The sequence below is a fragment of the Triplophysa rosa genome, linkage group LG14 (assembly GCF_024868665.1).
Source record: "Triplophysa rosa linkage group LG14, Trosa_1v2, whole genome shotgun sequence".
Lineage (NCBI taxonomy): Eukaryota > Metazoa > Chordata > Actinopteri > Cypriniformes > Nemacheilidae > Triplophysa > Triplophysa rosa.
Window position 1 is genome coordinate 10,305,281 of NC_079903.1, and position 15,715 is coordinate 10,320,995.

The 15,715-nt window shown below is 37.9% G+C and overlaps 2 protein-coding genes across 9 annotated transcripts in view; one reads left to right on the forward strand and one right to left on the reverse strand.

Annotated features, from left to right (window-relative positions):
- Window positions 1–250: 250 nt before the first annotated feature.
- dusp14 (dual specificity phosphatase 14) lies at window positions 251–7,367 on the forward strand. Its single transcript, XM_057350324.1, has 2 exons — window positions 251–478; window positions 5,749–7,367. The coding sequence occupies exon 2, from the start codon at window positions 5,867–5,869 to the stop codon at window positions 6,515–6,517; it is 651 nt and encodes a 216-aa protein (XP_057206307.1). The 5' UTR covers window positions 251–478; window positions 5,749–5,866; the 3' UTR covers window positions 6,518–7,367.
- A 1,104-nt stretch (window positions 7,368–8,471) lies between these two features.
- Window positions 8,472–15,715, reverse strand: part of synrg (synergin, gamma) — a 44,445-nt gene continuing 37,201 nt past the window's right edge. Inside the window, exons 22-24 of one of the 8 annotated variants that reach the window (XM_057350316.1) lie at window positions 15,552–15,590; window positions 12,318–12,350; window positions 8,472–9,573 (exon numbers count right to left, since the gene is read on the reverse strand). In XM_057350316.1, the coding sequence (XP_057206299.1) occupies window positions 9,442–9,573; window positions 12,318–12,350; window positions 15,552–15,590 (204 nt within the window). In that variant the 3' untranslated portion in view covers window positions 8,472–9,441. The other 7 variants (XM_057350321.1, XM_057350322.1, XM_057350318.1 and 4 more) reach the window with 7 other exon arrangements.

Consider the following 15,715-nt stretch of genomic DNA (forward strand, 5'->3'; position numbering starts at 1 on the left):
TCCTCATTTCCGCACACTAAAATTTCATTTAGATATATTGTTCTCAACCGGACTTGTTTGTGGTATTTATGGCTGTTTTATATTTAGCTTAAGTATAAATTAAATTCACAAACTGATTTTATTCTGTATAAGAGGAGCTACTCAGTTGCACTTCCATCCCAAACATGCTGAGCCCGAGGAGTTAAGTACTGTGTTCATTTGCACATGATGTTTGTCTTTCATATTTGTAGGTGAGTGTCGATCGTGATGTGTCAGTAGTGTGGCACGGGGGAGGCGCTTCTGCGCTCTTTCAGCGTATGTTATCCCCAATAGAACATTTCCTGTTGTCACGCACCATAGATACGAGCGCACGCATCGCGGAGATGCGCGTGGAGATTTTACGGAATAATCAGCTTGTTAGCGCTTCGCTTTACGAATAGATTTTACCGTCGTGCATGACTTGAGAGTACATTTGCCTTCAATGTTCTGAAGTGATCAGGTAAGTTACTGTAAGTCTGTTCTTTAGAGCGCCTCAGAAGAACACGAGTAATTGATGCAACTGAAGTCCTCGCTGTCTACGTGTAAATACAGCTTTTACGATGCCTCATCTCTTCATATTGTATTTAGTTCAGCGTATTGTTTATTATGATGCGTATTCATATGCGAATAAAACAAACGCTCCTTATGTTGCGCGTAAAGTGGATGCAACCCAGCGCCGATTCGTTTATATAATTTTCCTCGATGTTTGCTTTCGCGCGTTCGTAATGCTTCTTCATTTTCCGTCACGTGAGTTTGAACTAGTTATTTTGTTTCCAGTCGTGAAGCCAACAGGTTCATCGTTGTATCCAGTTTTGTAGCAGATTGCATTATTGGCAACAATAGCCTACAATCTTTATTCATCTAATGATAGCCACATCGTGTGTGGAACACGTCGAGGTGCGTGACTGAACAGCATGAGGTGCTATGAAACAAATATACACGCAGAGATCTACCGTTCATTTTGCCTGTATATTTGCTCAATGATAATATAACTGGCCATTTTTTCCATCAAAGGTGTTACGGATTTTGGGGCATTTAACAAATGTCGCCAAATGTTTCACATGCTTACTTAAAAATGAAAAATAATAAAACACCTACAGTATGTAGGGATTTTTATTATGAAAATATGTGCAAATCGGTGTTTGGCAAAATGTAAAACCAGCTGGGTAGATTGATAACGGACTTTGCATTTTGCCTTTTACAAATCAATCTGCCAAAAAAGCGTACCTTGGTATATTAACAGAATTATCCAAAATCTCCCTACAGCCTCATCAATTATGCACATTTTTTCTTTTTTTGCATATTTTGAATAAACACATCTCATTTGACATCATTAAATTGTGTATCAAGATTATATGTTGGTCATCTTTATGGGTATCAGCCATAAAAAAAACTCATAGGGGTCTTTCAGTTATTATTAGTTGCATTTGATCTTTTTCTTAATGTCCTGTGAAAACAGGCATATGAAGTCGAGCATTATCTTTCGATATGTTAATATGTAATCGTTTTTAATGTTTACATTTTTACATCTCACAATTTAATGCTTCCAGTTGGGGAGCCACTTGTTGATTCAACGTGAATTGTTTCATTCGGCTATTGACAAGATTAAGCTGATAGTGTAAACACGGCTCGGATTCAGTTTCCCGTTTTCCACATTTGGTGTGGAAGAAGGGCTGCCATTTTGGGGCTCGAGTTTCTCAGCAGGTGTCTCTCATTCCCATTAATGCTTGCGGAGGTGGAATCACTCGGGAAGAATTTCCACACACGAGAGAGACTGCATTTGTGACCTGGAGCACAGTGTCTGTGATGTGCACTGGTGTTGACAGATTCAGAGACACATACTGAATTATAAATCTATGTGTGTGTGAGGTTGACATAGCAGCCCATTACTGCCATGCCAAGAATACATGTGTTCAAGCCAGTCCACAGGTGGAGAAACTGAATCACTGAGTCTCTAGCGAAATAAATTGCTCAGTTCCCAGTGGAGAAGATATTCATTGAAGATTGATTGATTGCTTCTAATTTACTGGTAATCAACATGCCAGTGCCTTTTCATAAACACCCGGAGAGTACTTTCATAATACACGTTTACTGCAGCTTTCAGGAAAGAGCTCACACTTGTAAATGAAAACTCTATCATTTCGCACCATTTTTCATCAACTTTTTTGTTGTTGTGAAACACACAAAAAAAGGATTTGCAGTCATTGACATGAGTGTATATTTAAACTTTGAAGGAAGATTTGACGTCATTGACACAGAATGCCATTGGTTTTCATGTGTCTTGTAACCCAACCTGAAGTAATTACCCTTTTTAGTAAATAATAAATTAAGCATTTTTGTTCTACAGCATTTTGTCCTTGAACAAAATTGGTGATGGTTCTTGTATCATGGCGAGGGGTTCTTTTTTGACACAAGCGAATTTCATTTTTAGCAGAAATGCATGAAATGGTTTGGGCGCAGACACCAGCAATGTGAACAATGCTCAACAGCATTCCTTTTGCGTTCTGTGTAAAAAAACTAACTCATAGGATTTGGGAAGACATGAGGGCAAGTAAATGGTTTCATTTTGCTGTTTCTTTCATATATTTTAGTCAAAACATTATACAGCACAAATACTATTTCCACCTTTTTCACCTCCGATCTCTCTCCCTTTCTTCCTACTCCTTTGCTCACCCTTTGTATAAATAGCTCTGTATAGAAAGTGATAGTCAGACTCAGCACTAAGGTCTTTGACTCAATCTGCACTTTGGGTTGCTGAGGTGCTGAGGGTCACGGCACGACTCACAAAATTTTGGTTTCTCAGCCACATGCTCTTGAAAATGGCCTTTGAAGAAGTTGTTTGCCTAAAATGAATTTTTGAACTCATGAAGCTTGTATGCTTTTACAGTTTCCAAGGAATATAAAGTAGACATTTTCGGAGAATCAATACACACTCAATAAACTTATAAACTCTATAAATGCATAAATTATTAACTACATAGAAAAAATGAAAGAAAATGGAAAAAACGAAATCCCCCAAAACATTGTCAAAGTGACACTGACTGCCCCTTTGAGTTAACAAGCAGAAAAGCTTACAGAAAAGTTTGTGTAGAAACCCAAAATGCATCCGACCCAATGATACAATTTCAGAGAGAAAAATGAGTGACAGCCAGTGAGAGAGAGAGAGACTGTAGATGTTATTGTGCTCAGAGTCCCATGAGAATGGCTGGCAGGCTGTTATTCATTCATGTAGAGGAAGGTTCGGGGAAACAGCCGGCGCAAACTGGGGCAGATGGGTTTTATGAATGCAAACACAGGCTATACCGAACACAAGGACACAGTCTTAAATTGATGATACTCTTGCGAACTTTAAAGTGCACCAGGTCTTTATGCATTACATGAATACTTATTGTTCTACCAGTGTCTAAACATTTACAAGAGTGTGTATGCTCAGACGGAGGTAAGATAGAGATGGAGTAGTCTCTGGTTCAGACGGCACACCCATGGACCGCCCACTGTCTGTTCACTGAATGTCTCATGCATATTGCACACAAATCTGCTACTTTTTTCGATCTGGTGAACTTAAATCAAAAGCATCAAGGTTTTGTTCAGTCTACATGGAAACAACATTATCACTGGCTTAGTCAAAGTTTTCCAAATCTGAAAAAGGCCCACGGTAGCAAGGAAACTACAGAGCTAACAGGGAACATTTTTTCAGAAATTTGAAATGTTATCTAAAAGTTATCAAAAATGTTGCAGTAGTATTAAAAGAGAATTTTATCAATACTATGTTGTTGAAAAATGTTCAGATAATGTTAGAAATATTATTGTTATATTAAATGACATAATATTTATCATTAAAAAAAACATACAGTAAGTGGTATAAACATTCTTCTCGTTTAAAACATTCAGAAACGCTTGTCATAACTAAATGAGAATGTTAGCAATACGTTCTTATAACATATTTTCTGTAGATGTTTACATTTACATTTATGCATTTGGCAGGTGCTTAAAAGCAACTTACATTGCATTATACTATACATTGTTAGTTCATGTTAGCTAATGCATTTACGAATTTTAACAAATACAACCTTATTGTAATGTGTTACTGGTTTCCCAATGTTTTATGCCTTTAAAGGAAAATTTCCTATACTATTAGATGTCGGTCAGACCGAAGTGGGGTGGACCATTTACTCAAAGATCTGATATATACTGTATATACTGTATATATATATATATATATATATATATAAGACTGAAGATGAAAACAGTAGAGAGAAGGCAGCCACATGTTGGTATAGAGCACCAAGCCAGCTGTAGGATGTGATTACACTGCCAGAGAACCACAGGTGCTGTGGCATCAGATGCAATTCATGTTTAACATTTGGTTTGATATTTGTGGCGTGCTAATTAGGGTCAGAGTCCTCTGGATTGTAGCGAGGAATGGATGAAATAGAGCCCTCAGGCATGATGTGAAAAAACAAACAATACACATAAGTAGGCTAGGCTTTCCTTCAATAAAACATAGTGAGCTATGAAAAACAGGCTGCAAAAATAGATGCTCCATATTCGGCTGTTATTCATGGCTGTCAGTATCTTGACCCCCGGCATAGATGCACGTTTCAGCAGGCACTGATCCACAGGGGCATCTGGGGCCACGTTACGTGAGAACATACAGTACCGTACAGTCATCAGGTCCTGGAGCAAAGCTTTAAGCTAACGCTATGCCATTAACTTTGCACTTTACTCCATAAGCAAATTTGCAATGATACGCTTGGTAGTTAAACCCCCTGGTCATGAATGGCATTTTGGAAGCATTAGTAGGCTACTTGACATTTTCAAGTAATTTTATATATCCTTTAACCATTTTTATGTGTAGTGCACCTTTAAGGGTGGTGTCTTGCTACTCCGGCGGCCACATGTCCTCTCTATTAAAAGGCTTTTTAAAGATATGCCCTTATCCTTTAAAGGGACAGTTCACCGAAAAATCATCATTTATTGACCCCCATGTCTTTTAAAACCTGTATATGACTTTTTTCTGTAGAACACAAAAGGAGATATTTTGAGAAATGTCTGTCAATGGGCCCAATATAGTTAACCTAACTAACCAAAAAAAGATCATAGTCATACAGGTTTCACATGAGGATGAGTAAATAATTTTTGGGTGAACTATCCCTTTAAAGCCATGTAAGTTGTCAACAAACCCAAGCACATAAAAAGCAGAAGCAGCAGAGAGCGTTTTCATATTTACAACTTCAAAAATCACACCAAAATAACCCAGAAAATCTTTTTGAAGATGCGAAGGCACCCCTGAGTTTTGTTTAAAACATCACGCTTCTGTCACACATGGTTTATTTGCTTATTCTGGGTTCATAAGCCTCATTCGTGGTTTGATTAATAAGGCTCCTCCAGGCTCCATTGAACAGTTGCTCCACATGGCCCTCACACATTGTGCACAGCTCAAGGGACATGAATCTGACAGCGGGTCACATCTGCTGGGTACATACAGTAATTAACTCCATTGAACCAGCATTCATCCGTGCTAATGTTGTTTTTTACTATCAAGTCTGAACTTTTAGTCATACAGCTCGTTGGTTGTAGTTTGGTTAACTGGATAAAGACCTAGACTGGTAACCGGAAGGTTGTGGGTTCAGTCACATAAAAGCAATTACCATTACCCAAGTTGCTTCTGTGATGTATTGATTGCATTCAGTCAAAGCATCTACTTGACTTGCTCTTGGTATCTTCCAGATACGTCCAATGGTCTGTGTGATATCATCAGTCGCTTTAAGATGACCGAGGAGAACTAAAAGGCATCCTGGCACCGCCTCAAGGTTTCTACTTCTCTGTCTCCTGCCTGCGCTCCTCTATGGGTTCCAGAAGTCATGGGTTTTTCCACCACCCTGATCACCATCACCACCATCAACATCATCACCGCAGTTCAGTGGTACCCACCACTGTTCCCCGACTGATGCACGAAACCAGCAGCCTGTTGGGAGGCATCGCCCAGATCACCCCTTCCTTGTTCCTAGGCCGCGGGAACGTGGCGTCAAACCGCAGTCTCCTCCTGTCCAAGGGAATTACCTGTGTGGTGAACGCCACCATCGAGCTGCCCAACTTTAACTGGCCGCACATGGAGTACGTGAAGGTCCCGTTGGCCGACATGCCTCATTCTCCAATCGCGCTTTATTTCGACAGCGTGGCAGATAAGATCCACAGCGTGGGCCGCAAACGGGGAGCCGTGCTGGTGCATTGCGCGGCTGGCGTGAGCCGCTCCGCCTCGCTCTGCTTGGCTTACCTCATGAAGTACCACAGGGTTTCTCTGGCTGAGGCCCATGCTTGGGTTAAAGACCGTCGGCCGGTTATTCGTCCTAATGGAGGATTCTGGCGGCAGCTCATCGAGTACGAGAGGAAACTGTTTGGAAGGAACTCTGTGAAAATGATCCAGACGCCATACGGGGTCATCCCCGATGTGTACGAGAGGGACCGCAGAAACCTCGCACCTTATTGGGGCTTGTGAAGGATTTGGTTTGAGCGTAGAGGATACAGGAGGAGAATCAACTGGTCCAGCGAACCATCTTTGACCCCCGTTGTCTTCCGGCCTCTAGAGATACATCTGCATGTCCGTTCAGCCAGAGAATCAAGTGAGATGAGTGTTCGTGTCTGTTTTGAAGAGGGAAGACGTCATTGTGAGTCATTTTTGTGAGGTCAGAAGTGAAAGGTCATAGGTCATTGTTGAAAATGTTGAGATTTTGAATCTTGGAGATTATAAAGTTTTAGGAGCACTTTGGAACTGCCGAGAATCATGAGTTTATGGTTGAGATTTACCCCACGTGAATATTGTGCTTATTGTTCTAATTTAGCTGTTGTCAATTTAGTCAATTTGTCTGTCTTGCGAGACAGCAGTTTGCTCTTGATTACTAGTAGCATTTGATCAAAATATATTATTGTATTATGATGTGTATTAAAACTGTGCAGAAATGACAAAGTTACTATGACAACAGATATTATAGTTTTAAAACCACAAAACTGTTTAACGCAACATTGTAAGTTTAACAGATTCGTGAACAACTTGTGTATATTCGAAGAATAATTTTATTGAATATAACAGAACTTTATCTATAAAGGACAGTGTTGGGCTACAGCAGCGCATCATAAAGGACATTTCATCATTCTGAAACCTTTGAGGTGTTTCTTTTTAAGAGACCAATAAAAATGACTGTCATATTTTCAATGATTTAGATTTTATATTTTGTCTATTTGCAATATCAATGTTTTTTTTATTTTTTAAATTAAGATGTTTCTTTAAAAGATTTCATTCAGTTATTATAACCAGTTCTGTCACAGACATTTTACTAATTCTCGTAAAAAAATATCTAAACTAACAAAAGTGTCCATTTGAATTAGTCTGTTCAAATTAATAAAAGATTAAATATTTTAATATTGTAGTCCTTGCTTTTTTAAAGCTTGATGTGACTTGTATATATCCAAAGATAACGCTTTACGTATTGAAAGTAATATATCTTATCACTAATGGACAAAATGTCAAAACATTCCTTTAAAATAGTACTTTCTTCCAAAATTATAATTTACACCCATTTTTTTTAAACTAATGCAGGAAAAAAACTGTCAACAGGGTCGACTTGAAAGGGACAGTTCGCCCAAAAATGAAAATTCTGTAATAATTTACAAAGGAAGATATTTGGAATAATGTACAGATCTCGTCCCCCATTTACTGCTGTAGTAGTGAAAATAAATACCACAGGAGTCAATCAGATGAGATCTGTTTGGTTACTGACATTCTTCCAAATATCTTCCTTTGTGTTTAGCAGAACAAAGAAATTGATACAGGTCTGAAACAATCTGAGGGCGAGTAAATGATAGAATTTTCATTTTTTTAAAGGGGGTAACTGATTGTGTGACTGTAGACTTCCTTCTTTATTGCACAGACAGGGACTCAAAAGCTTGATGTTCTCTGTATAACAATTTTACACATTCAAACTCCTGTATCCTTGGTAACCATCACCAAGGTAATGTTGCTGTGAGGAGCTGCTATTAGTGCCGAGTCATTATGAGGTAAGTTCTATCACTATCTTGTCCTATTACGGAAACCAAACAACAAAACCACAGGGTTTACAATAATGTGGGGTAATCACATAAATGTATCATAGAAAAAAATACTCCAGCATTGAATGAACTGGTAGGGTATAAAAAAACAACACATTAACAACCATTAAAGGTACAGTTACCCTTAAAACCTGTATAATTTATATGTGAACCCTTTTGTGCAAGAATAAGCCATCCACTCTCACCACAATCACTATGGTTTAACTGTACTATACCACATTTTTTTGTATTTGTAGTAAAACCATAGTAACCACACATCTACCATTCTACTTAACTACAAAACTGGTGTTTCTTAAAAAACCTCATGTGGATTTATAAAAACATGAGACCAAATGACAAAATTATTATTTTTGGGTGAACTATCCCTTTAATAATCAGTATGCAAAGTAACAGTTGAATCTCTATTCTACCTGTCATATTAGCAATGTAACAGCATTGTGTAAAACCTATCACCACTGACAAGAAATGAGGGTTTAGAGTTGCTCTTCCATAACCAAGAATTTTTTCTGCTTTGCGAATTCTTTATGATGCCCCAGCTTTACAAAAAGTCATTTAAAAGGACCGTCACATAAATTGCAAACTCTACATATCACTGCCTGTAAGAGCTCTTAGGCTTGATGTTTAATAAGATCCTCAGAAATTGCTTGAAATACAAACATTCAAGTCTCTTTCACAAGTGAAAGTGATGTTCCAGCACAACAATAACAATACAGTGGTCATAAATGGTAGAAATAATAGCAATATTTCTCATAGAACATTGACATGAGCTTCTGGAAATAACAAATATGGTCAAATTTCAAGATACACTGACACAGTTTATGAAAACCCAATTGCCGAATGTGCATTTATGCAATATCTACTAGTTTTTGTTATGCATTCAAGTTGTTTTATTCATATTGTTTTGCTCACAGATTTTATATTACAAAAACACAAGTCTGATATTAATAACACATGCAGAACAACTCAACTGTATTAACTTCATATAGTAGATAAACCAACAGAAATAAGTCAAATCCAACCAGGCACAATCAAAATGACAGATATCAGATCAGATCAAAAAGACAATAAGGTAGAGACAAAGACATATTTTACAGTATTTAAATTATTCTTCAGTAGTATACAATATATTAGACCTTCCTACAGAAAATGGCAGATCTAGACGTCCCAAATTCAAGTGGCAAGAGCTGTACCGCTTCAAAACGAACAGCGATAATCAGTTAAAGTGACAGAACTTTCAATGACTCCCACGATCTTTCAGACTGTGCCTCAAGGTTAGGCGCTGGGACCGGTTATGTTGCTCCGCGTAGCGGCAGGGCTCTAGAGCAGGTCAGGCAAAATCAAGCCCGGTGGTTTGGGCTCCACGCAGTTAATCCAGAAATTAGCACAGCTGGCGTGATACTGGTGACCTCCGTACATGAGCTTGAAGTTGTCCGTCTCCGAGTTGAAGGCCTGCCAAGTATTTGTACAAGACGAGATGAAAAAAAAACAATTAATTCACAAAAGATCAAATCTCACTTAACTGCTGGTACGAGTAGGCTGGGATTTAGGAACTGCAAGGACAACAGAAAGGGAATGTTTACACTGAGGAGACAAAAGGGGACTTGCAATGAGAAAATATGGGATTGCATTGAGAATTTGTGGATATATTACAATGAGAAAATATGGGATTGCATTGAGAATTTGGGGATATAATACAATGAGAAAATATGGGATTGCATTGAGAATTTGGGGATATAATAAAATGTTCTATGGGAACTGCAAATACAGCTCAACGTCTTAACCCAGAACAATCCGTGATCTATGACCTACATTTGTCGACTAACTCAACAGGTACAGCACAAAAATGTCTCTTTTAAAACGAGTTTTACAGGCATTTACCTATTCGCAGATCTGACTTCAGTGTGGCATACCAACACTCCACTCCATAAATCAGACAAGAGCTCAATAAAGCACTTACCATCATTTGTATGATCAATAGAGGAAAAAGAAGTGTGCAATCGTCCCACATACTGTCTATATATAGAGAAGCCAAACAAGAACCCAGTGAACCTAATATATTGACTTCACTGTGTGCACGCATGCTTTCATTCGAAAGACTGTAGTCCTGCATTTGTGATCGGGCGATGATGATATGGATGTTAAGAGGAATGAGGAGCTGATGCTCGAAGGAGAATGAGTCATGTGGTGAATCACATCCTCCCACGCTAATACTATGAACACTCGCGCATGAACACTACATAAAAAAATAACTTTGTGCCATTTCAATTATGTATGGCATTTCTTTACCCACAACATTGCATTGATACTTAACAAATGTCAAACATCAGTGCAGGGTTCTTAAGAACTATTAGATACGAGAAATGAGATATTATTTGAGTAATATGCATTAGAGGTTGTGCATTACTGCAGTATTTATTATTAATCAGATTAAACAATTCTTCCGACAATTAATGTGTCTCATGTACAGCTGCTTTGTAACAATGAAAATTGTAAAAGCGCTATATAAATAAAGTTGAGTTGAGTTGAGTTGAGTTAATAATAAAAAAAGAATTCTAGGGTATCTGGCACATTATTACATGTCATCAAGGGTGTGCATTATGTAAGTATCACACTATATCTTGTATCACACTGAAGGGGCTTATTTCGCGATAATAGCTGGCTGCTTGTACATTATCCCGCTTATTACACGGCTACTTGCCACATGAGAAAAAAACTGGACACGAAATGTGAATTTGAAATATTTTATTAGCTCATTTTTACTGAATGCAGACCTTCTGCGAGGAAAAGCCATTTACTTTTGGTTTTAAGGTAAGAAACGACGTTCAAATGTCACGAACAGGCAATTTAGTTTAATCATTTGTAAATATAATGTCATACATGTTATTAAAAGACATATTTATATTTAATTTGTCAAAAATTGTCAAAATGATTTGCTGCATCAGGGTTACCGTGTGTTATTAGTTTTGAGCGGTTGTTATCTGGGAATAACGAATCTGCAAGACTGGCCAATCAGAATCAAGCATTTCAACGAGCTGTGTAATAATGGGAATTTACTACCTGCCTCATGTGACCAATCCTGTTAAAACTACATGGTAAGTACCTAGTTTTAAGTAAGGGATAATGTACAGGTAGCCAGTTGTTATCACAAGAATAAACTCCTACAGTGTCGTCGGGACCTGACGCGAATTACACGGCTTATTACATGGCTACTTAACTCAAAAGTAAGTTATTGAACATTAAATATTGATTTGCAATATTTTATCAGTTCACTTTTCAAGAATGCAGAGGGTTTTCTGCGATCACACTTTACTTACGGTTTTAAGGCAAGACATGACGTTCAAATGCCTAATAAGTAGTTTATAAGTAATTAATTAGTACAACGGGAAGGAAGGGAAAATATAATTTCAAACTAAAATATAATGCATTCATTTCTCATTCAAAAATTCTACTTTTCTTTGTTTTCTTAAAGTTCCTGTGAACCAGACATCGTGATCTTCCTTATTTCAGTATTAATAGAATTCAGTGTTTCTGAGTGAAACAGAATATTGAATGTGAAAAATAGAGGGCTTGTATTTTTCAATGCAAATGGACTGAAACCTGAAAATTGATTGGAACTTGTATTGTGAAATAAAACTGGCTGCTGATAGCCGGGGTTTAAGGATATTTTGAGCATTGAATTACCACAAAATGATTGACGTGAGCTAACAACGTCTATAGGGTGAATTTTGATTCACCAAGACTTTAAATCTGTGAAAAATTTAAGTTTACCAATAACTAGTTAGCACAGCCTACATTCTGATCTGTCTCACTTTCTGTCTGCCATCCACTTCAGGCAGCTGTGTGAAGATCCTGTGCAATTAGCACATGGCAGACATGTAAACAATACTGTGTGATGATCCTGTGGTGAATGTGTGCGAGTATGATGAACGTGACGCTGCAGTAGAAACACCTCTGGATCTCTCGTGCAGTCTGCTGCAGTGGTAACAGGTGGCTCACAGCCGCTGTAAAGGTCAGACTAATTCAACTGACCTTGTTTAGCTGGTGGAAAGGTTAATTACTATGTGATTGCAAAGACAGTGTGCAACAACTGACACCACTTGTTGTGACAGAATCTAAAGCGCTTGAAGGCCTGCGGGGGGACACTGTAAACTACAATTCTAGCTAAGTGAAGACAGACACAGTGTAATATTTACCCTTAATTTGGAGCGATTGTCTTTTGTCAGTGCCTGTAAATAGTATAAACAGCATTAGCATTAGATAGAAAAATTTGTTTTATATGCGAGTAAAACGATCAGCACCAGAGACCCAGCGGTGAAAGAGCTGTCCATTTAGAGGCGGAAGCCTTAGCAAAATAGTAACACTACAGGAAGGGGCAACTTAGAAAATTAAAACAGTAACATGCATGTAACTATAGTTCCCACAATATCAAAGAAAGTTTTGTAGCATATTTTTTCACACCAAACACGGCGTGACGCCTATTAGATATGTGGCGCCAAAGCTAATTGATGTTAACAAGATGCGCCACTTACATTACTGTGAATGCAAGGAATGCAACACTTAATATGGCCGCTCTAGCGAAAGAAGTCTCGCCTTACAATTAAAAGAGCCAATCGTCAGTCGACTGGGATTCTCAATGTGATAGACTGACAGCAAGACATGACACATGAAAACTGTGATAAAAATCAATGTTATCACATTTTTTTTTTTGGAACTTTTCCTAAATATACATACAAATATTACTGTTTTATTGCTTAAAAGTGAGCATGAGGCGCTTGCCAATTTGTAAATGATAAAATAACAATGAAGTGACCTCGAAAAAGGATTTTTAGCGCAATATAAGCTTTGGAAACAAAAGTTTTGATAGAAAAAAAACAACATTTTGTTGTGATGTGACTGAACACGTAAATAGCTGGTGTAAATGGCTTCATAGAGATATATTGTTTCCATTCAAAAGTATCATCTAGCCACTCATTTGTGTTGATCCATCATGCCGGTGTGATCTTAAGAGTTGTGTTAGGACCAAGACAATGCATTTAAATATATTCACCTTATTATGTTTTCATTAGGGATCCGAAAACATTTCTTTAACCATTTTTTAATCCAGTGGCCTGACAAAACATTACTTAAAACTTTTTGTAAACAAAATTTTGTAAAAGTATTGTTTATTAAACCCATCCAAGGCCATTTTCATGATATGGTGAATATATCAATACAGTATACACAGGAAAAAGTTAAGAGACCATTCCAGATTTACATTTAATCAGCATTTCTAGATGTATTGTGGTCATTCCAGTCCAGTGTCTGTTGAATTTCAACAAAATCAAACCTCAGGAGTGACAAATTCATCCAACAGCTATGTGAAAGACTGACAGCATGACAAGACACATGAAAACTGTGATCAAAATCTAGATTATGGTTTTTTTTGTACTTTTAAGCAATACAACAGTAAAATTTGTACATGCATTTAGGAAAAGTGAATATGAATTTGATTTCTTTGCTGTATTTGAGGTCAGGTGAAAATAGCAGAAAAGATGTTTTGTATTTTTTCAGTTTCTCCAGTTTTCATTTTCTGTAAATTAATGCAAACAGAAACAATATTTTCATTTGAAACTTGGGAGAAATATTGTCAGTAGTTCACAGAATGAAATAAAATTGATAATTTTACCAAAACACATACTTATAAATACTAAATTCAGAAAAACTGAAAATAACTTTGAAATGGTCTCTTAATGTTTTCCGTGGCTGTAGGTACATGTAATAGAAACTATGACAAAGAGTTGTTAATACACCGTTGCCCATTCCTGTAGACAAATCTTATTAGCAGATGCAAAAGGATTGCCTGGTCCATTGCCTGGACAGAACCCAAATGTTAACCCAAGGTCAACCGAGTGAACCATCCTCATCCACCTGTAGCCCAACACACACACACCTGCCGCAGACAGCATCCAACACCCTCATCCCTTCACAAGCTTTAAAAGCATCTCACCATTTCTGCTCCACCTTAAAAATGTGTCTTTAAAACCCTGATTTCATTACCCACCCCCGACAGTGATTCTGTCCCCCAATCCCCCGAAACTTAATTAAAAATGCGGGATATTAATCGAATGTCAGGAGCAGACGGAAGCGACTCTATTAATTTAAGCTGGATGTGTGGTAGATCTGTTAGCACCTGTGATTTTGATTGCCGTGACTGATGGCTGAGCTGCATCTGCTCCTCAGACATCAATCCCATGATTCCTTGCTGCAAGAGCCCCTCCTTTTCTGATTCGATCTAGAGCGCTACGAGCAATGTTTACCCCTCTCTTACATCAGAAAACCTTGACCATGGCATTAATGTTGGAGAGATTTAAGAAGGCAGTAAAAGGAGAATTCTTAATAAAACGATTTGTGATCGTATGTCTGGTGGACGAGTGTACGGTAAAAACAGTGCAGGATTTCATTGAATTCATGAACACAAGGCAACAGTTCACCCATAAATGAAAATTCTCTCATCATTTATTCACTCTCATGCTGTTTCTAACTATTACCAGTACTTCATCACCAGTGTAGTAAAAACACTATTTCCACAAAACAGTTAGTACGTGTAGCACACTCCCAATTTGGTATCTATGTCTTGTCTTGTCTGTCTGTCTGTCTGACTGACTGACAAACAGCTGCTTTTAAACGCTCACATCATTTTTGTTTCCGTTTGCTTGATCTATTAGGAAAATGTGTGCTTGATGTGTACTTAATTGACAAGTACTCGAAAGTGACATGCTATTTAAAAAATTATTTCGAGCGTCAGATTCTAATTTATACAACAGAGAAAGACATTTTAGTCATGATTTAAGCTTTGATCCTCAAGGCACATAACGCTCATGGATCTCGCTTTTCCAGTGTTTTCTTACCATGGACTGATTTACTTTTGCCTCTCAAAAAAAAATCTAATTTTGTTTTGTTCAAAGCCACGTGATGGTGAGAAAACGGAATTTTTATTCTTGGTGAACTATTGCTTTGATATATGATTTTCTTGCCCCGTGCTATTTGTTGATTTGCTCTCAGACGACCCCTGAGGTGCCAAAATGACAAAGCCTTCACCCGTTCGCCATGTTTGGGTACAAGTGTCTGCACAGTTAACTAGACATCATGCCTGCGTCTCAATCTAAGGAAAGTCTAAAAAAATAAAATCAGGAGCTAAAAGCTTTTTAAAACCGAATTAACCAACTAAATCCACATAAATAAAACAGTGGTATGAATCGAGGGTCAGTAGATTCTGATGTAGGAGTCCGATCGACCCTGTGAGCGCTGACCGCTGACTGTTTTTGGCAGTCTGAAAAGGGACGAGTGGCGAGAGGCGAGTTCTGGTCATTTTGGCAGCACAACAGGGGAGCGTTTGCCTGCCTGACCCCCGCAACATGCTGCAAATTGAAGTTGAGGCAGTATCCTACTCTTTTAAACAGGCGTCCAAATGTGTTCTCGTCTTTCTTCTGTAAAATGGTGAAAATCATAGAGATAGCAGTCAGGAGGGATGTTGGCAAGGGAGTTTAAAGGAACAGTTCACCCAAAAATGAAATTTCTGACATTATTTACTCAACCTCAAGTTGTTCCAAAT

What these genes read in the sequence shown, in the direction of transcription:
- dusp14 (XM_057350324.1), top strand. Translation starts at nt 5,867, where the DNA reads ATGGGTTCCAGAAGTCATGGGTTTTTCCACCACCCTGATCACCATCAC.